Raw genomic sequence first — 20,348 nt, 5'->3', positions numbered from 1 at the left:
ACTCACTGTGGGAACAGATTAAAATCTGCCTTGTGCGCCACTAGGTGCAGGAAGCGAAACAACAACACACACAATGCAGGCGGGATGTATGACCCAGGCTCCTTTATAATGGTACTCTGGGATTATAACCCTCATCGATTTAGACTCCAGCTCAAGTGGACGGGATATAATCCTAAACCCTAACCTAAGGGGAAGTGGAATGAGTGCCGAGCCAGTGTGTGTTCTGGGCCACTCTGCTCAAGCCAGTCAGATTGCTCTTGTAATTCCACTCACAATAATCCACTGCAGATAGGGCCCAGTAATGAGAAACCCAGCATTGTATCCACAGCCTCTGTTACTCAGCATTCAGATCTTCTCTCAATGTGAGGGGAGCCTGCAAGATGTTGGACACGAGGACTCAGAGTCAAATACTGCCTTTAGTTAAAGCGAGGGCAAGACCGGGTAACAATAGATACAGGCCCCTGTGATATAGTCTGATCCTCATTTCTATTTTAGCGTTTTCATAAGGAATTCCTGTGTTAAGTTTATTAGTGTCACAAGTAGGCTTACATTAACACTGCAATGAAGTTACTGTGAAATTCCCCTAGTCGCCACACTCCGGCGCCTGTTCGAGTAACACTGAGGGAGAATTTAGCATGGCCAATGCACCCTAACCAGCACGTCTTTCGGACTGTGTTGATTTATAATGGAGACTTCCCATGTAAACATGTCACGTTGTAATTGCACTTTGCCATCAGAAGTGGCACTGCACACTGACTGCCCTCTTCAGCTGATATCGATGACACTTGGTTCACCAACTCCAACACTAAGAGTCACCTTCCAGGAAGGTACTGAAGGTGTTGGGTATAGCCTCGACTTTCTCACAGTTGATCGAGAAGATTGCCATGACAAATCTACAACATTCACACTATCATAGAATCATAGAACCCCTACAGTGCGGAAGGAGGCCATTCGGCCCATTGAGTCTGCACCGACCACAATCCCACCCAGGCCCTACATATTTACCCGCTAATCCCTCTAACCTACACATCTCAGGACACTAAGGGGCAATTTTAGCATGGCCAATCAACCTAGCCCGCACATCTTTGGACTGTGGGAGGAAACCGGAGCACCCGGAGGAAACCCACGCAGACACGGGGAGAATGTGCAAACTCCACACAGACAGTGACCCAAGCCGGGAATTGAACCCATCCTCCATGGGAAGCAGCTCGTTTGTCGTCTTGCAATATTGGCTAAAGCTTTGCTAAATTTCTAAGTAACAGTGAAGGGGTTACCATCACTGTTGAAGCAACATCTGTCACATCACACCGCAGTGTGAATATATTACTCAAAAACAGAGACCCGGGGCAGAATTTCCCCGTCCTGCCTGCCACAGGAATCGCAGCGGGCGGGACACGGAACGTGCAAAGGAGCATTGACCTCAGGTGGGATTTTCTGGCCTTGGGTCGAACGCAGCCAGAAAAACCCGCCAGTGATGTCCAACCTTTTGGTTTTACTCTCATCAGGAAAAATACGCAATACTATCAAATCGGAAAGGGGAACAATAACCTTGTACTACATGAGAAGACTGGGTGCAGTCAGAATTCTTCTTCTTCTTTGAGATTTAGTATTCTTGTGTATCTGTCCTGATGAGTGCAAAACAAAAAGCTTCGACAGCAAGTCTCTCTTTTTTCAGAATTCTCAGGTTCTATGCTGTCATGGTAGGCTGTAGGATAACCGCCACCGTCACTGGCTCAGTCAGACAGGGCGATGTATCTGAGCTCCATCCACCCTGGGCTGAATGAGGAGCTGAAGGTGATAGCAGGAGGGGGATTGTCTGGGGCAACTCCACAGTGGAGCATCAGAATGCAGCTGTCACAGGCCTGGGCAGCAGGATCTGCTTCATCCACATCAACTACAAACAAAGCACAGTAAGATGTCACACTCGCAATCCCCTAACAAAGGGCTCTGGCTATTGAGGGGCCAGTTCCCTCCCTCACTCACAATTCCATCCTTGTTATCAGGCGAGTCAAAGCTGTCCAGGAAAATCCTGAAGACCTGGTCCTCAGTCCACTCCCCATTCTGATATTTGGGGTGATGTTGAGCGTTGTAAACTCCCCGCAGATCCTCAATGGTTATCACACCATCCCCTGTCTTGTCCAGTTTACGAAAGGCTTGTTGAATAATCTCTTTCCTTGCGTTGGACATGGGAGGCTGAGCAGGGAGGGAGATAGAGAGGGAGAGAGGGAAAATAGGTGAATCTCTTCACTGAGTGTGGCACAGAGTGAATTCTGCACCTGCTCTGATACTAGCTCAGAAACCTAGCAGAACACGAGTAAGCAATCTCCAAATCCCTGGAGCAGCATATTCCACTGCCTTGTGTCTGAAGAGATAGCAATGTCACCTCAGCTCACCTGTTCCTGAAACCTTCACCCAAGCCTCGGTTACCTCCAGATTTATCCGTGTAAACTGGAACTCTCGCACCAAGTTCCATTCACTGTCATTAAGGTGCTCACTACATTGGGCCTGGTTACAATTCTCACCTCCAGCTCGGACATCTCTCGATCCTGAATAACCTGACCTCAATGAATCTGGAGCTCAACACAACAGAGAATCACAGATTTGCTACAGCTCAGATGGCGGCTATTTGGCCCAGCATGTCAGATGAGGTTCAAATAGATAGGTTCTTGATTAATAAGGGGATCAGGGGTTATGAGGAAAAGGCAGGCGAATGGGGATGAGAAAAATATCAGCCTGATTGAATGACGGAGCAGACTCGATGGGCCGAGTGGCCTAATTCTGCTCCTATGTCTTATGGTCTTATGAGCAACTCGCCGAATGTCATTTCTCCCTTTTTTCCCCAAAGCCCTGTAGTTTTCTTTTGAGATAACAATCCCTTTGAAAGGTTAGATTGAATCTGTCTCCACCACACTCTCAGACAGTGCATTCCAGTACAATTTTGCCTTTCAAAAACCATTTAAACAGTTACATGGGTAAGATGAGTATAGACGGATATGGGCCAAACACAGGCAATTGGGACTAGCTTTGTGGTAAAAACAGGGCGGCATGAACAAGTTGGGTGAAGGGTTTGTTTCCATGCTGTAAATCTCTATGACTATGAATATTTAAGGGAGTTGGAAAACCTGGAAGTGGATCCTTGCTGGAAATAGCTCAGTAAAAGCATTGTTTGAATGAAGATTATAATGCGTGTGGTTTTGAGAGTGAATTTGGAAACACTTGTGTGGAAGCCAGCGTCCAGTGAGGCCAGTTGGTTCACAGTGCAATCATCATCTGGGGGAATTTAAGGACAAATCCACAGAAGTTTGATTGGGTGGCATTTGCACTTGGATTCAGAGTGGGGTGTGTCTGACCACAGTCAGACTGTTGGTTTACAGGGACTGTGTATTTACTGAGAACATTATAGCAAAAGATATATTTTGTAACCTGTGTTATCCTTAAAATCTGCATAAGTTTGTGAAGATAATGGGAATGAAAAACTATCATATTATAGTCAAATTTAGAGTCAGAGTCATAGAGGTTTACAGCATGGAAACAGACCCTTTGACCCAACTTGTCCATGCCACCCTTTCTTTTTTAACCACTAAGCTCGTCCCAATTGCCTGCATTTGGCCCATATCCCTCTATATCCATCATACCCATGTAACTATCTAACTGTCTTTTATAACTTCAACAAGACATCCCAACTCCTGTATTCAATGTTCTGACCAATGAAACCAAGCATGCTGAATGCCTTCTTCACCACTCTGTCCACCTGTGTCTCCACTTTCAAGGAGCTATGAACCTGTACCCCTAGATCCCTTTGCTCTGTAACTCTCCCCAATGCCCTACCATTAACTGAGTAAGTCCTGCCCTGGTTCAATCTACCAAAATGCATCACCTCGCATTTGTCTAAATTAAAGTCCATCTGCCATTCGTCAGCCCACTGGCCCAATTGATCAAGATCACGCTGCAATTGGAGATAACTTTCTTCACTGTCCACTATGCCACCAATCTTGGTGTCATCTGCAAACTTACTAACCATGACTCCTAAATTCTCATCCAAATCATTAATATAAATGACAAATAACAGTGGGCCCAGCACTGATCCCTGAGGCACACCGCTGGTCACAGGCCTCCAGTTTGAAAAACAACTCTCTACAACCACCCTCTGGCTTCTGTCATCTGTCAAGAAGCCAATTTGTTTCGTAATCTTTTTTTTCTTGTTGTCCTCTGACTGTTCATCCACATATTCTAAAAAAGTAAACGTTTCAGCAGGGCTCCATTCTGGGACCTTCCTGTCCAGCAGTAACATCACCTGGGATTGTAACTGAATGGCTATTCCTGCTCCCAGTTTCTATGTTTCATCCTTCTACAAGATTCTCCCATCACCTGGACCCTTCCTGCTGCTCTTTGACTCTCTGGATCTATTCATTGAGAACTGCCAGCCTGACATCAGCCATCGCAATGTTAATGGCAGGGGTGGGGGATGGAGAGAGAGAGAGAGTGAGAGAAACAGCCCCGCCCAACAGAGGAGCTACATGGTTTCAGGAGTGAAATGAGGAACAATTCAGAATGGATGAGAGAAGTTTGAACTCATGTCTACAAATAGGAATTGCAAGTTTAGTTATTCAGAGATGTGAAGAAATAAGAAACAAAGCACGCGTGTGATTAGGGTTCCAAATCACCCATGATCTAAATGGTGGAACAGGTTTCTCAGGTTAAACCGTCTACGGTTCTAAAGGAGCACAATTTCTTTATTCTTGAACTCCCAAAAGGCAACATGCCATTTGCCTTCCTAATCACGTGCTGCACCTGCATACTAACTTTCACTTCCTTGTCCGAGCATCCCAAATCAATATGATTTATTGTCACATGTATTGGTATACAATGAAAAGTATTGTTTCTTGCGCACTATACAAAGCATACCGTTCATAGAGAAAGAAATGAGAGAGTGCAGAATATAGTGTTACAGTCTTGGCTAGGATGCAGAGAAAGATCAACTTAATGCAAGGTAAGTCCATTCAAAAGTCTGATGGCAGCGGGGAAGAAGCTGTTCTTGATTCGGTTGGTACGCGATCTCGGGCATTTGTGACTTTTTCCCGACAGAGGAAGGTGGAAGAGAGAGTGTTCAGGGTGCATGGGGTCCTTAATTATGCTGGCTGCTTTGTCGAGGCAACAGGAAGTTGGAGTCAATGGATGGGAGGTTGGTTTGCGTGATGGATTGGGCTTCATTCACAACCCTTGTAGTCTTTTGTGGTCTTGGGCAGAGCAGGAGCCATACCAAGCTGTGATACGACCAGAAAAAATGCTTTCTATGGTGCATCTGTAAAATTGGTGGGAGTCGTAGCTGATATGCCAAATTCCCTTAGAATCCTGAAAAAGTAGAGGCATTGGTGGGATTTCTTAACCATAGTGTCAGTATGGGGGGAACCAGGACAGGTTGTTGGTGATCTGGACACCTAGAAACTTGAAGCTCTCGACCATCTCCACTTCGTCCCCGTTGATGTAGACAGGAGCATGTTCTCCTTTACGCTTCCTGAAGTCGATGACAATCTGCTTCGCCTTGTTGACATTGAGGGAGAGATTATTGTTGCTGCACCAGTTCACCAGATTCTCTATCTCATTCCTGTACTCTGTTTCGTCATTGTTTGAGATCCGGCCCCTACGGTGATGGCGTCAGCAAACTTGAAAATCGAATTGGAGGGGAATTTGGCCGCACAGTCAGAGGTGTATAAGGAGTATAGTAGGGGGCTGAGAACACAGCCTTGTGGGGCACCGGTGTTGAGGATGACTGTGAAGGAGGTGTCATAGAACCATAGAATTAAAAGGATCTACGGCACGGAGACAGGCCCTTTGACCCAAATTGGTCCATGCTGACCAAAATGCCCATCTAAACTAACCCCATTTGCCTGCATTTGGCCCGTATCCCTCTAAACCTTTCCTATCCATGGATCTGTCCAAATGCCTTTTAAATGTTGTCAATGTCCCTGCCTCAACCACTTCCTCCGGCAGCTCATTCCACACACGTACCACCCTCTGTGTAAAAAAAGTTGCTCCTCAGGTTCCCATTCATTCTTTCCCCTCTTAACTTAAACCTATGCCCTTTAATTCTCGATTCCCCAACACTGGGAAAAAGACTGAGTGCATTCACCCTATCCATGCCTCTCATGATCTTATACGCCTCTATAAGATCACTCCTCAGTCTCCTACGCTCCAAAGACAAAAGCCCCAGCCTGTCCAATCTCTCCCCATAACTCAGTCCCTTGAATCCTAGCAACATCCTTTTAAATCTCTTCTGCACTCTCTCCAGTTTAATAACATCTTTCCTATAGCAAGGTGACCAAAACTGAACACAATACCCCAGGTGCAGCCTCAATCTCCTGTACAGCTGCAACATAACTTCCCAACTTCTATACTCAATACCCTGACTGATGAAGGCCAGCATGCTAAAAGTCTTCTTCACTGCCCTATCTACCTGTGACTCCACCTTTAGAGAACCGTGCACCTGAACTCTAAGGTCCCTCTGTTCCACAATACTCCCTAAGGAGTATGCCGTTGCCTATCCTTACTGATTGCGGTCTGTGGGTTAGGAAGTTCAGGATCCAGTCGCAGAGGGAGGTGCTGAGGCCCAGGCCACGGAGTTTGGAGATGAGTTTTGTGGGAATAATGGTGTTGAAGGCTGAGCTGTAGTCGATAAATAGGAGTCTGACATATCTAGGTATTCCAGGGTTGAGTGCAGGGCCAGGGAGATGGCATCTGCTGTGGACCTGTTCCGGCAATAGCAAACTGTAGTGGATCCAGGTAGTCCGGGAGGCTGGAATTGATTCGTGCCATGACTAACCTTTCGAAGCACTTCAAAATGATGGCTGTCAGAACCACCAGATGATAGTCATTAAGGCACACTGCTTGGCTTTTCTTTGGTACCGGGATGATGGTCATCTTCTTGAAGCAGATAGGGACCTCAGATTGGTGTAAAGAGAGGTTAAAGAAAACTGTGAATATCCCCGCCAGCTGGTTCATGCAGGATCTGAGTGCTCGTCCGGGTATCCCATCCGGGCCAGTCGCTTTCCATGGGTTGACCTTCAAGAAGGTTGCTCTGACATCTACAATGGTGTCCCCAGGTACAGGTTCATCCAGGGTGGAGGGCATGCTCTCGCTGACCTCTTGCTCAAAATGGGCATAGAATGCGTTGAGCTCATCAGGGAGGGGTGCGTTGGAGTCGGTGATTTTACATGCCTTCATCTTGTAACCTGTTATGTCTTGCAGACCTTGCCACAGTCGGCGGGGGTCGGTGTGGCTAGCCTGGGACTCTAGCTTGTCCGGTATTGTTTTCTGGCATCTTTGATGGATCTCTGTAGATTGTATCTGGCTTTCTTGTATAGACGGACTTTAACGCCTCAGACCTGGACTTCAGCAAGCAATGGATATCCCTGTTCATCCATGGTTTCCGGTTGGGGAACACACAGATTTGCTTCTTTGGCACACAGTCTTCTACACACTTACTAATGAAGTCAGTTACTGGAGTGGCGTACTCGTTCAGGCTGGTCGCAGAGTTTTTAAATATTGACCAGTCTATTGACTCAAAGCAGTCCCATAGGATATCATCCAATTCTTCAGACCAACAGGTCAAGGTAGTCAAGAAGGCATACGACATGCTTGCCTTCATCGGCCAGAGCACGGAGTTTAAAAATTGGCAAGTCATGTTGCAGCTTTATAGTACCTTAGTTAGGCCGCATTTGGAATATAGTGTTCAATTCTGGTCGCCACACTACCAGAAGGATGTGGAGGCTTTGGAGAGGGTACAGAAAAGATTTACCAGGCTGAGTGAGTGGGCGAGGATATGGCAAATGGAGTATAACGTTGATAAATGCGAGGTTATACACTTTGGAGGAAATAATAGCAAATGGGATTACTATCTCAATGGAAACAAATTAAAACATGCTAACGTTCAAAGGGACCTGGGGGTCCTTGTGCATGAGACGCAAAAGCCCAGTCTGCAGGTACAACAGGTGATCAAGAAGGCAAATGGGATGTTGGCCTATATTGCGAGGGGGATAGAATATAAAAGCAGGGATGTCTTGATGCACCTGTACAGGGCATTGGTGAGGCCGCAGCTGGAATACTGTGTGCAGTATTGGTCCCCTTATATGAGGAAGGATATATTGGCATTGGAGGGAGTGCAGAGAAGGTTCACCAGGTTGATACCGGAGATGAGGGGTTTAGAACATAGAACATAGAAAGCCACAGCACAAACAGGCCCTTCGGCCCACAAGTTGCGCCGATCACATCCCCACCTCTAGGCCTATCTATAGCCCTCAATCCCATTAAATCCCATGTACTCATCCAGAAGTCTCTTAAAAGACCCCAACGAGTTTGCCTCCACCACCACCGACGTCAGCCGATTCCACTCACCCACCACCCTCTGAGTGAAAAACTTACCCCTGACATCTCCTCTGTACCTACCCCCCAGCACCTTAAACCTGTGTCCTCTCGTAGCAACCATTTCAGCCCTTGGAAATAGCCTCTGAGAGTCCACCCTATCCAGACCCCTCAACATCTTGTAAACCTCTATCAGGTCACCTCTCATCCTTCGTCTCTCCAGGGAGAAGAGACCAAGCTCCCTCAACCTATCCTCATAAGGCATGCCCCCCAATCCAGGCAACATCCTTGTAAATCTCCTCTGCACCCTTTCAATGGCTTCAACATCTTTCCTGTAATGAGGTGACCAGAACTGCGCGCAGTACTCCAAGTGGGGTCTAACCAGGGTCCTATAAAGCTGCAGCATTATCTCCCGACTCCTAAACTCAATCCCTCGATTAATGAAGGCTAGTACGCCATACGCCTTCTTGACCGCATCCTCCACCTGCGAGGCCGATTTAAGAGTCCTATGGACCCGGACCCCAAGGTCCTTCTGATCCTCTACACTGCTAAGAATGGTACCCTTCATTTTATACTGCTGCTCCATCCCATTGGATCTGCCAAAATGGATCACTACACACTTATCCGGGTTGAAGTCCATCTGCCACTTCTCCGCCCAGTCTTGCATTCTATCTATGTCTCGCTGCAACTTCTGACATCCCTCCAAACTATCCACAACACCACCTACCTTGGTGTCGTCAGCAAACTTACCAACCCATCCCTCCACTTCCTCATCCAGGTCATTTATGAAAATGACAAACAGCAAGGGTCCCAGAACAGATCCCTGGGGCACTCCACTGGTCACTGACCTCCATGCAGAGAAAGACCCCTCCACAGCCACTCTCTGCCTTCTGCAGGCAAGCCAGTTCTGGATCCACAAGGCAACAGCCCCTTGGATCCCATGCCCTCTCACTTTCTCAAGAAGTCTTGCATGGGGGACCTTATCGAACGCTTTGCTGAAGTCCATATAGACCACATCCACCGCTCTTCCTTCGTCAATGTGCTTGGTCACATTTTCAAAGAACTCAACCAGGCTCGTAAGGCACGACCTGCCCCTGACAAAGCCGTGCTGACTACTTTTGATCATACTAAACTTCTCTAGATGATCATAAATCCTGTCTCTCAGGATCCTCTCCATCAACTTACCAACCACTGAGGTTAGACTCACCGGTCGGTAATTTCCCGGGCTGTCCCTGTTCCCTTTCTTGAATATAGGGACCACATCCGCAATCCTCCAATCCTCCGGAACCTCTCCCGTCTCCATCGACGATGCAAAGATCATCGCCAAAGGCTCCGCAATCTCCTCCCTCGCCTCCCACAGTAACCTGGGGTACATCCCATCCGGTCCCGGCGACTTACCAACCTTGATGCCATTCAATAGTTCCAACACATCCTCTTTCTTTATGTCCACATGCTCGATCCTTTCTGTCCTCCGCAATCCAGCAGTACAACCACCCAGATCCCTTTCCACCGTGAATACCGAGGTAAAGTATTCGTTAAGCACCTCCGCCATTTCTAACGGTTCCGCACAAACTTTTCCCCCTTCACCTTTTAAGGGTCCTATGCCTTCACATCTCATCCTTTTACTCTTGACATATTTGTAGAAAGCCTTGGGATTCTCCTTAATCTTACCCGCCAAGGTCTTCTCATGACCCCTTCTCGCTCTCCTAATTTCCTTCTTAAGCTCCTTCCTACATCGCGTATACTCCTCTAAATCCTTAACACCTCCTAGCTCTCTGAACCTTCTGTACGCCTCTCTTTTCTTATTCACCAGGTTCATCACAACCTTCGTGCACCACGGTTCCCGTACCCTACCAACACCCCCCTGTCTCATCGGAACGTTGTCATGCAGAGCTCCAGACAAACATTCCTTGAAAATCCTCCACTTTCCTTCGGTACTTTTCCCCAAGAATGCCTCCTTCCAATTTACCCGTCTAATTTCCTCCCTGATGACACTGTATTTCCCTTTACTCCAGAGAAACACTTTCCTAGCCTGCCTGACCCTATCTCTTTCCAATGCTATCGTGAAGGAGATAGAATTATGATCGCTATCCCCAAGATGCTCACCCACCGAGAGATCCTCCACCTGTCCAGGTTCATTAGCCAGCACCAGATCAAGAACAGCCTCTCCTCTAGTAGGCTTATCCACATACTGTGTCAGGAAACTCTCCTGGACACACCTAACAAACTCCTCTCCATCCAAACCCCTAGCCCTAGGGATATTCCAATCTATGTTTGGGAAATTAAAATCTCCCATCACGACAACTCTGTTATTCCTACATCTCTCCAGGATCTGTTTCCCCATCTGCTCCTCAACATCTCTGTTACTATTGGGCGGCCTATAGAAAACACCCAGCAAAGTTACCGACCCCTTCCTGTTCCTAACCTCCACCTACAGAGATTCCGTAGTCAGTCCCTCCACGGCGTCCACCTTCTCTACAGCCGTGACACTATCCCTGATCAACAGTGCCACTCCCCCCCCTCTCTTGCCTCCCTCCCTGTCCTTCCTGAAACATCTAAAACCCGGCACCTGAAGCACCCAGTCCTGTCCCTGAGACATCCAAGTCTCCGTAATGGCCACCACATCACAATTCGAAGCAGCAATCCACGCTCCAAGCTCATCCACTTTATTCACTACACTCCTGGCATTAAAATAGACACATCTCAGACCTTCAGCCTGAGCACTTCCCTTCTCCCTCACTCGTCTAACCTCCCTCTTACCCTGTCTACATTCCTTATCTATTTGCGAGCTAACCTCCTCGCTCTCAGTCCCCTCATTTCGATTCCCTCCCCCCAACCTTTCTAGTTTAAAGTCTCACCAGTAGCCTTAGCCAACCTTCCCGCCAGGATATTGGTCCCCCTGGGATTCAAGTGCCACCCGTCTTTTTTAAACAGGTCACACCTGCCCCTAAAGAGGTCCCAATGATCCAAGTACCCAAATCCTTGTCCCTTGCTCCAGTCCCTCAGCCACGCATTCATTCTCCACCGATTCCTGTTCTCACTCTCCCGCGGCACAGGCAGCAATCCCGAGATTACTACCTTTGCATTCCTCTTTCTCAGCTGTCTACCCAACTCCCTATATTCTCTTTTCATGACCCCTTCCCTCTTCCTACCTATGTCAGCAGTACCTATATGCATCACGACCTTGGGCTCCTCTCCCTCCCCCTTCAGGATTTCTGGGACTCGACCAGAGACATCCCGGACCCCTGCACCAGGGAGGCAAACCACCATCCGAGAGTCCCGTCTGTGTCCGCAAAAACGCCTATCTGACCCTCTCACCGTAGAGTCCCCAATTAGCACTACCCTCCTTTCCTTACCCCTTTGCACTACTGGGCCAGGCTCAGCTCCAGAGACACTGCCACCGCTGCTTCCCCCAGGTGGGCTGTCCACCCCAGTAGTACTCAGACAGGAGTACTTATTATTAAGGGGCACATCCACCGGGGTGCTCACCATCACCCGAGCTTTCTCCTTCCTCACTGTTACCCAGTTACCCTCCTCCCGTGGTCCCGGTGTGACCACCTGCCGATAGCTCCTGTCAATGACCTCCTCACTATCCCTAACCCGGCGAAGGTCCTCGAGCTGCAATTCCAGTTCCCTAACATGGTCCCTTAGGAACCGCAGCTCAACACACCCAGCACAGATATGGTCGTCTGGGAGGCTAGGAGCCTCCAGGACCTCCCACATCCTACATTGGGAACAACATACTGGCCTGACAGTCATACTTGCCCTTTTAAACACAGGGAAAAAAGTGAATGAAGATTATTCCTCTCTGTTCCAAATTATTTCTACCAAGGTACCCGGAGAAAAGTAACTTGTAAATAAAATTTTTTAAAAATAAGAAACTCACCCCTGCTCGCCCTTTCTGCCTAAGCCCGATGAGCCAAAGCCCCTCAGTTCTCACTCAGCTCCTTCTCACTCCGCTGCCCGCTCCCAACGCTGCCCGCTAGATAGTGGGACCTGCCTTTTAAACCTCCTGTGCACTAAAAAAAACTCAAGAGACCCTTCCCAGTAAACCCCGCGGCCACTGCCGGTTGCGCGCCAAAATTTAAAACTAAATTAAATAAATAAATAACACCCGCGGAAAAGTACTTAAAACTAATTCTTACCCCAAAAATCCTGTCACCAGTCACAGCTCTGCCTTTCTCCAGGATTATGAGGAGAGGCTGAGGAGATTGGGTTTGTACTCGTTGGAGTTTAGAAGGATGAGGGGGGATCTTATGGAGACTTATAAGATAATGCGGGGGCTGGATAGGGTGGAGGCGGAGAGATTCTTTCCACTTAGTAAGGAAGTTAAAACTAGAGGACACAGCCTCAAAATAAAGGGGGGTCGGTTTAAGACAGAGTTGAGGAGGAACTTCTTCTCCCAGAGGGTGGTGAATCTCTGGAATTCTCTGCCCACTGAGGTGGTGGAGGCTACCTCGCTGAATATGTTTAAAGCGCGGATGGATGGATTCCTGATCGTTAAGGGAATTAAGGGTTATGGGGATCAGGCGGGGAAGTGGTACTGATCCACGTCAGATCAGCCATGATCTTATTGAATGGCGGGGCAGGCTCGAGGGGCTAGATGGCCTACTCCTGCTCCAATTTCTTATGTTCTTATGTTCTTATGTTGCCTGGTATGGAGGGCATTAGCGATGAAGAGAGGTTGGAGAAACTTGGTTTGTTCTCACAGGAATGACGGAGGTTGAGGGGCGACCTGATAGAAGTCTACAAGATTATGAGGGGCATGGACAGAGTGGATAGTCAGAAGCCTTTTCCCAGGGTGGAAGAGTCAATTACTAGGGGGCATAGGTTTAAGGTGCAAGGGACAAGGTTTAAAGGAGATGTACGAGGCAAGTTTTTTACACAGAGAGTAGTGGGTACCTGGAACTCGTTGCCAGGGGAGGTAGTGGAAGCGGATACGGTAGTGACTTTTAAGGGGCGTCTTGACAAATACATGAATAGGATGTGAATAGAGGGATATGGCCCCTGGAAGGGTACGGGGTTTTAGTTCAGTTGGGCAGCATGGTCGGTGCAGGCTTGGAGGGTCGAAGGGCCTGTTCCTGTGCTGTAATTTTCTTTGTTCTTTGTAACATTGCACGACTTTCTTTAACTGGTTCTCCCACTTCAGTTTTTGCTTGTAAGCCAGGAATAGGAGCACAGCTTTGTGGTCTGATTTGCCAATGTGGGTGGACGATAGAGCGGTAGGCATGTTTGATATTTGTGTAGCAGTGGCCTAGGATGTTTGGGTTTCTGGTGGAACAGATTATTATCTGAATGGCTAGAAATTAAAAGAGGGGAAGTTGTAGTGAGACCTGTTTTTGCTTCCAAAGTGAATAACCTCACATTTATCTACATTATACTGCACCTGCCATGCATTTACCCAGTAAGAGTTTTAGCAACACCAGGTTAAAGTCCAATAGGTTTATTTGGTAGCAAACCTGTTGGACTTTAACCTGGTGTTGTTAAAACTCTTACTGTGTTTACCCCAGTCCAACGCCGGCATCTCCACATCATGCATTTACCCACTCAGCTTGCCTCTGTATCCTCCTCACACTCAGCTTTGTATCATCTGCAAATTTGGTGATATTACATTTAGTTCCCTCATCTAACTCATTCATATATATCGTGAATATCTGGGGTCCCAGCACTGATCCCTGCGATACCCCACTAGCCACTGCCTGCCTTTCAGATAAAGACCTGTTTATTCCTACCCTTTGTTTCCTGTCTGCCAACCAGTTTTCTATCCATCTCAATATCATCCCAATCCCACGCACTTTAATTTTACACTCTAATCTCTTATGTGGAAATAAAGGATATGGGATCTTGGGCTCCATATGTACAAATGCATGAACTTACGATAAATCTTTCTAAAACACTAGTTTGGATTCAACTGGAGTTTCGTGTCCCATTCTCGGCACCATACTTTGGGAAGAAAATGTTTAGAGATGTTCCAGGAATGAGGGAGCTCATGTAAAGAGGATAGATTGGAGGAGACAGGGTTGTTTCCTTGGAAAGAAGGTTGAGGAAAAATTTGATAGAGGTATTCGAAATCATGAAGACAGAGCAGTTAAAGATTTTGGCACAAGAGCAATGGGGAGATGAGGGAAATCTTTTTATTGCAGCGAGTGGTTAGGATCGGGAATGCACTGGCTGACAGTGTGGTGGGGACAGGTTCACACAGCGAGTGGTTAGGATCGGGGATGCACTGTCTGACAGTGTGGTGGGGACAGGTTCACACAGCGAGTGGTTAGGATCGGGGATGCACTGTCTGAGAGTGTGGTGGAGACAGATTCACACAGCGAGTGGTTAGGATCGGGAATGCACTGTCTGAGAGTGTGGTGGAGACAGATTCACACAGCGAGTGGTTAGGATCGGGAATGCACTGTCTGACAGTGTGGTGGGGACAGGTTCACACAGCGAGTGGTTAGGATCGGGAATGCACTGTCTGAGAGTGTGGTGGGGACAGGTTCACACAGCGAGTGGTTAGGATCGGGAATGCACTGTCTGACAGTGTGGTGGGGACAGGTTCACACAGCGAGTGGTTAGGATCGGGAACGCACTGTCTGAGAGTGTGGTGGGGACAGGTTCACACAGCGAGTGGTTAGGATCGGGAACGCACTGTCTGAGAGTGTGGTGGGGACAGGTTCACACAGCGAGTGGTTAGGATCGGGAATGCACTGTCTGACAGTGTGGTGGGGACAGGTTCACACAGCGAGTGGTTAGGATCGGGGATGCACTGTCTGACAGTGTGGTGGGGACAGGTTCAGTCGAGATCCCCAAGGGGAAACGGAATCATTATCTGGAGAGAAAACAATTTGCAAGGCTCCGTGCTTAGCGGGCTTTTCTTACAGAGCTGGCACAGACACGATAGGTGCTGTGAGGTCATTAATAACAATAAATAATGCATTGTAATGGCATCCTCCTGCTCCAACGTTACCATTCTATGGTTCAATAATCGTACTGCTTTAACTCTGCCCTCTTTAGCATTTCCAATATTCATTGCTCCACCTTTGGCATCTGTGACTTCAGCAACTTGAGGCTCGAGAATTCTCTCCTTAAACCTCTGCTCCTCTCTCTCCTCCTTTAAGACACCCCTTGAGACGGACCACTCTCACCAAGCCTTTGGTCACCTCTCCTGATATCTCTTCATGACGCTCAGTAACAAATTGTATTTGATAACACACCTGTTATTCACTCGGGGATATTTCACTACCTTAAGGTGCTATTTAAATACAAGTTAGACCATAAGACATAGGAGCAGAATTAGGCCACTCGGCCCATCGATTCTGCTCCACCATTCAATCACGGCTGATATTTTTCTCATCCCCATTCTCCTGCCTTTTCCCCATAACCCCTCATCCCCTTATTAATCAAGAACCTACCTATCTCTGTCTTAAAGACACTCAATGACCCGGCCTCCACAGCCTTCTGTTGCAAAGAGTTCCACAGATTCACCACTCTCTGGCTGAAGAAATTCCTCCTCATCTCTGTTTTAAAGGATCGTCCCTTTAGCCTGAGGTTGTGCCCTCTGGTTCTAGGTTTTCCTGATGTGGAGATGCTGGCGTTGGACTGGGGTAAACACAGTAAGAAGTCTAACAACACCAGGTTAAAGTCCAACAGGTTTATTTGGTAGCAAACGCCACTAGCTTTCGGAGCGCTGCTCCTTCGTCAGGTGGATCTCCCACTCCACCTGACAAAGGAGCAGCGCTCCGAAAGCTAGTGTGGCGTTTGCTACCAAATAAACCTGTTGGACTTTAACCTGGTGTTGTTAGACTTCTTACTAGGTTTTCCTACCAGTGGAAACATCCTCTCCACGTCCACTCTATCCAGGCCTCTCAGTATCCTGTAAGCTTCAATAAGATCCCCCCTTGTATTAAACGCATGATAGATATGCAAGTTGTGACACTGTTTTTATACAGCAAGTAAAAGTAACTCATTATTTTGAAAGATTGACAGTTCTCAATGTCCTGCAGGTCATAAAACTCTCAGGGAATGCACTGCCAATACACACCTCTTACCCGCAGTGTTATGAGAAGCCTCTTACCCGCAGTGTTATGAGAAACTCATCAAAGTCAATGGTTCCACTTGAATCCTTGTCAAAACATTTGAAGCAGGCTTCCACATCCTCCTTCTCCATCAGCACACCGTAATCATTCAGCCCTTTCACAAACTCTTTAAAGTCAAGCGTCCGATTGTTGTCATCATCCATGATCCGGAACACCCTAAATAACAGAGGAAACTCACTGGGCAGTGAAAGCTCCAAAACGCTGTTCAACAGCAAATAGCAAACTCTGCTGTGAAAAAGAGCAAAAAGGTATTGCTAAAGCTTTATAAATACTAATTAGACCCGAGCTGGAGCTGTGTGTTCTGGGCACCATACCATATCTTACAAGGAGCAGCAGGTTGAGGGAGTTCAGCTATTTGGATAAACTGGAGAAGCTTGTTGTCCTTAGAGCAGAAAGGTTAACACAAGATTTGACAGAGCTGTTCAGAATTAATATTGCACCACACAATTGTCAGGTCATAGAGGTTTACAGCATGGAAACAGGCCCTTCGGCCCATCTTATCCATGCCACTCATTTTGTTAGCCCCTAAGCTAGTCCCAATTGCCCGCTTTTGGCCCATATCCCTCTATACCCATCTTACCCATGTAACTATCTAAATGCTTTTTAAAAGACAAAATTGTACCCGCCTCTACTACTACCTCTGGCAGCTTGTTCCAGACACTCACCACCCTCTGTGTGAAAAAATTGCCCCTCTGGACACTTTTGTATCTCTCCCCTCTCACCTTAAACCTATGCCCTCTAGTTTTAGACTCCCCTACCTTTGGGAAAAGATATTGACTATCCAGCTGATCTGTGCCCCTCATTATTTTATAGACCTCTATAAGGTCACCCCTCAGCCTCCTACGCTCCAGAGAAAAAAGTCCCAGTCTACCCAGCCTCTCATTGTAACTCAAACCATCAAGTCCCGGTAGCATCCTAGTGAATCTTTTCTGCACTCTTTCTAGTTTAATAATATCCTCTCTATAACAGGGTGACCAAAATTGTACACAGTATTCTAAGTGTGGCCTTACCAATGTCTTGTACAACTTCAACAAGACGTCCCAACTCCTGTATTCAATGTTCTGACCAACGAAACCAAGCATGCCGAATGCCTTCTTCACCACCCTGTCCACCTGTGACTCCACTTTCAAGGAGCTATGAACATGTACCCCTAGATCTCTTTGTTGTGTAACTCTCCCCAACGCCTGACCATTAATTGAGGAAGTCCTGCCCTGGTAACATCTCCAACAAGAGAAGATTTAACCATTGCCCCTTGACGTTCAATGGCGTTACCACTGGATTGGTACCCTTTCCATAAATGTTAACTCCCTCCACCACCAACACACAGTGGCAGTAGCACATGCAACGTTTAAAGGCACTGCAGGAACTCAATAAGACTCCTTAGATAGCACCTTCCAAACCCACATCCTCTACCACCTGGAAGGACAAAGGCAGCAGGTACATGGGAACACAAAGACCCTCTCGAGTGTCAGTCACCACCCTGGCTGGGAAATATATCGCCGTCCCTTCACTGTCACGGAGTCAAAATCCTGAAACTCCCTCCCTAATAGCACTGTGGGTGTACCTACACCTCAGGACTGCCGCGATTCAAGAAGGCAGCTCACTGCCATCTTCTCAAGGGCAACTAGGGATGGGCAATAAATGCGGTTCCAGTTAGCAATACTTACCTCAAAAGAAAGAATATAAAAGAAGATTTTTGCTCAGTAAATAAAGATAAATTGTTTCCACTGACAGGAGGGTTTGAAGGCGATTGTGAAAAGAACCAGAGAGGACAGGAGGAAACATTGTTCGAAATTGAGAATTGTGACAGGGGCCTGAACTTTCAGGCTGTTGGGGTCTCAGCCACTCCAGCTGACCGCTTACCGTTTCACGCTGCAGCGAGTGGCGATTGGCAGGACTGTCACCAATCACTGGGAAGAAGCCCCACATTGGACAGCTGACAGCCAATCAAATTGGCCAGCAGCCCTCCAGTCATTCGAGGAACAGCGCTGCAGTGGCCAGGAGAGGTATTACAGCTAGCTACCCTTGAACGAGGTGCTGGGAATGGGAGGAAAGGTTAAGGGTGAAGGGCATGGCAGGTCATGGAGAGAGGTCTGCAAGCACTAAGGGGAGGGTATCCCCAGTCAGAGGTGGGGTCCTGTTGAAGGTGCCACCCCACTTCCCAGTCGAGCTCGAACTGTGTTCAGTTTCGGGTTGCCCCACCACCTCTGATGTGTCATTCACCCGCCAGCCTGAACACTGATACCAGGCAGGAACAGGGCCGGAAGGGGCCACCTTGGGGCCATCATTATAGCAAGTGCAGGGTTCCCAAAATTCCCACCAGGCTGGGGAAGGCAGGATCCTGGAGGTAAACCCATCCATGCAATTCCATGCCCAGCCCCCCCAGTAACCTCAGAACCTGCCAGAGGTGGGCCAGGGGAGGTGGATAATTCTGGTCTGGGGATGTGTTACCGCAAAGGTCAGTGAAAGCAGATTCAATCGTGATGTTCAAACAGCAATTGGACGACAAAAAGTGACAGGCCTATTCTGATATCTTGGTTGTGTGTGAGGCACTGAGCAGTCCAGGGAGATGCTTGAAGTCTGATGAAATCATCGACTTTAGGAAGCATAAAGGAGAACATCCCCCTGTCTACATCAACCAAGGAAATTTGGACAAAGAAATGGCAGATGGAGTTCAATCCTGATAAATGCGAAGTGATGCATTTTGGTGGAACTAACGTAGGGGGAGCTATACGATAAATGGCAGAACCATAAAGGGTGTAGATACGCAGAGGGACCTGGGTGTGCAAGTCCACAGATCCTTGAAGGTGACGTCACAGGTGGAGAAGGGAGTGAAGAAGGCATATGGCATGCTTGCCTTTATAGGACGGGGCATAGAGTATAAAAGTTGGGGTCTGATGTTGCAGTTGTATAGAACGTTGGTTCGGCCGCATTTGGAATACTGCGCCCAGCTCTGGTCGCCACACTACCAGAATTGTACCTCATTGTATCTTTAAGACTTGATTACCTGTAAAGACTCACATTCCAACCATTATTTTGTAAATTGAGTTTGTGTCTTTATATGCCCTGTTTGTGAACTGAAATCCCACTCACCTGACGAAGGAGCAGCGCTCCGAAAGCTAGTGGCTTGTGCTACCAAATAAACCTGTTGGACTTTAACCTGGTGTTGTGAGACTTCTTACTGCCTGAACGAAAGCACAAAGACACGGAAAACAGGGTAAGCCACACTGGTGTCAGGAATACCAGACTGCCAGTCTATACCACCTGGAGCAAACACCCTCCAAATTGAGGGGTGGGGGTGCAAATAGTTACAGCTGCGAGGATCTCTGCGGTCAAATAGCCAGCCAGCACTAAGTGCCATTGGGGTTGTGGGCACCTGTAACTGTACCACAGTGAGAGAGAATGAGAGAAATACAGATATCACAAACTGATTGCTTGTAGTTGAAGAAACTTGACTCTGTGTACCTGCCGAGGCCTTTAATTCCTGCAGAGCCCCGGGACAGACACTGCAGTCGCAGCTTTTCAATCGGGTCCGAGCACTGCTGAAGCTGCTTTTTTGCATTCATCACCATTTCTCGGTCATGTCTTGCTGTCCCTGCCATCTCCTCTTGAATAACCTGAAATCAAGTCATTGTCATTTAGTCCAGTGACACCCCCACCACAGACAGACAGCAGAAACATCAAAGACCAAAGCTGCAGACTGGCGCCCCAAATTGAGCGCCACATAGGATGAACAGGGCGGCACAGTGGCTAGCACTGCTGCCTCACAGCGCCAAGGACCCGGGGCGGCACGGCGGCACAGTGGGTAGCACTGCTGCCTCACAGCGCCAAGGACCCGGGGCGGCACGGTGGCACAGTGGCTAGCACTGCTGCCTCACAGCGCCAAGGACCCAGGGCAGCACG

The 20,348-nt window shown here is 47.8% G+C and overlaps 1 protein-coding gene across 1 annotated transcript; it reads right to left on the bottom strand.

Annotated features, from left to right (window-relative positions):
* Window positions 1-1,733: 1,733 nt before the first annotated feature.
* LOC144490215 (calcyphosin-like protein) lies at window positions 1,734-20,047 on the bottom strand. The gene is made up of 4 exons (XM_078208011.1): window positions 19,911-20,047; window positions 16,424-16,601; window positions 1,980-2,193; window positions 1,734-1,894 (listed from the first exon to the last, which is right to left on the bottom strand). Exons 1-4 carry the CDS (start codon window positions 20,045-20,047, stop codon window positions 1,734-1,736), a joined length of 690 nt encoding a protein of 229 aa, XP_078064137.1.
* Window positions 20,048-20,348: the final 301 nt, after the last annotated feature.

This window comes from Mustelus asterias, unplaced genomic scaffold (genome assembly GCF_964213995.1).
Source record: "Mustelus asterias unplaced genomic scaffold, sMusAst1.hap1.1 HAP1_SCAFFOLD_3024, whole genome shotgun sequence".
NCBI lineage: Eukaryota > Metazoa > Chordata > Chondrichthyes > Carcharhiniformes > Triakidae > Mustelus > Mustelus asterias.
This window is presented reverse-complemented; position numbering and strand designations above follow the sequence as displayed.

Coding starts and splice junctions, on each gene's coding strand:
- LOC144490215 (XM_078208011.1), bottom strand. CDS start 20,047: ATGGCAGGGACAGCAAGACATGACCGAGAAATGGTGATGAATGCAAAA. Junction 16,602..19,910: donor GGAATTAAAGGCCTCGGCAG/GTACACAGAGTC, acceptor TCTGTTATTTAG/GGTGTTCCGGATCATGGATG. Junction 1,895..1,979: donor TAACAAGGATGGAATTGTGA/GTGAGGGAGGGA, acceptor CTTTGTTTGTAG/TTGATGTGGATGAAGCAGAT.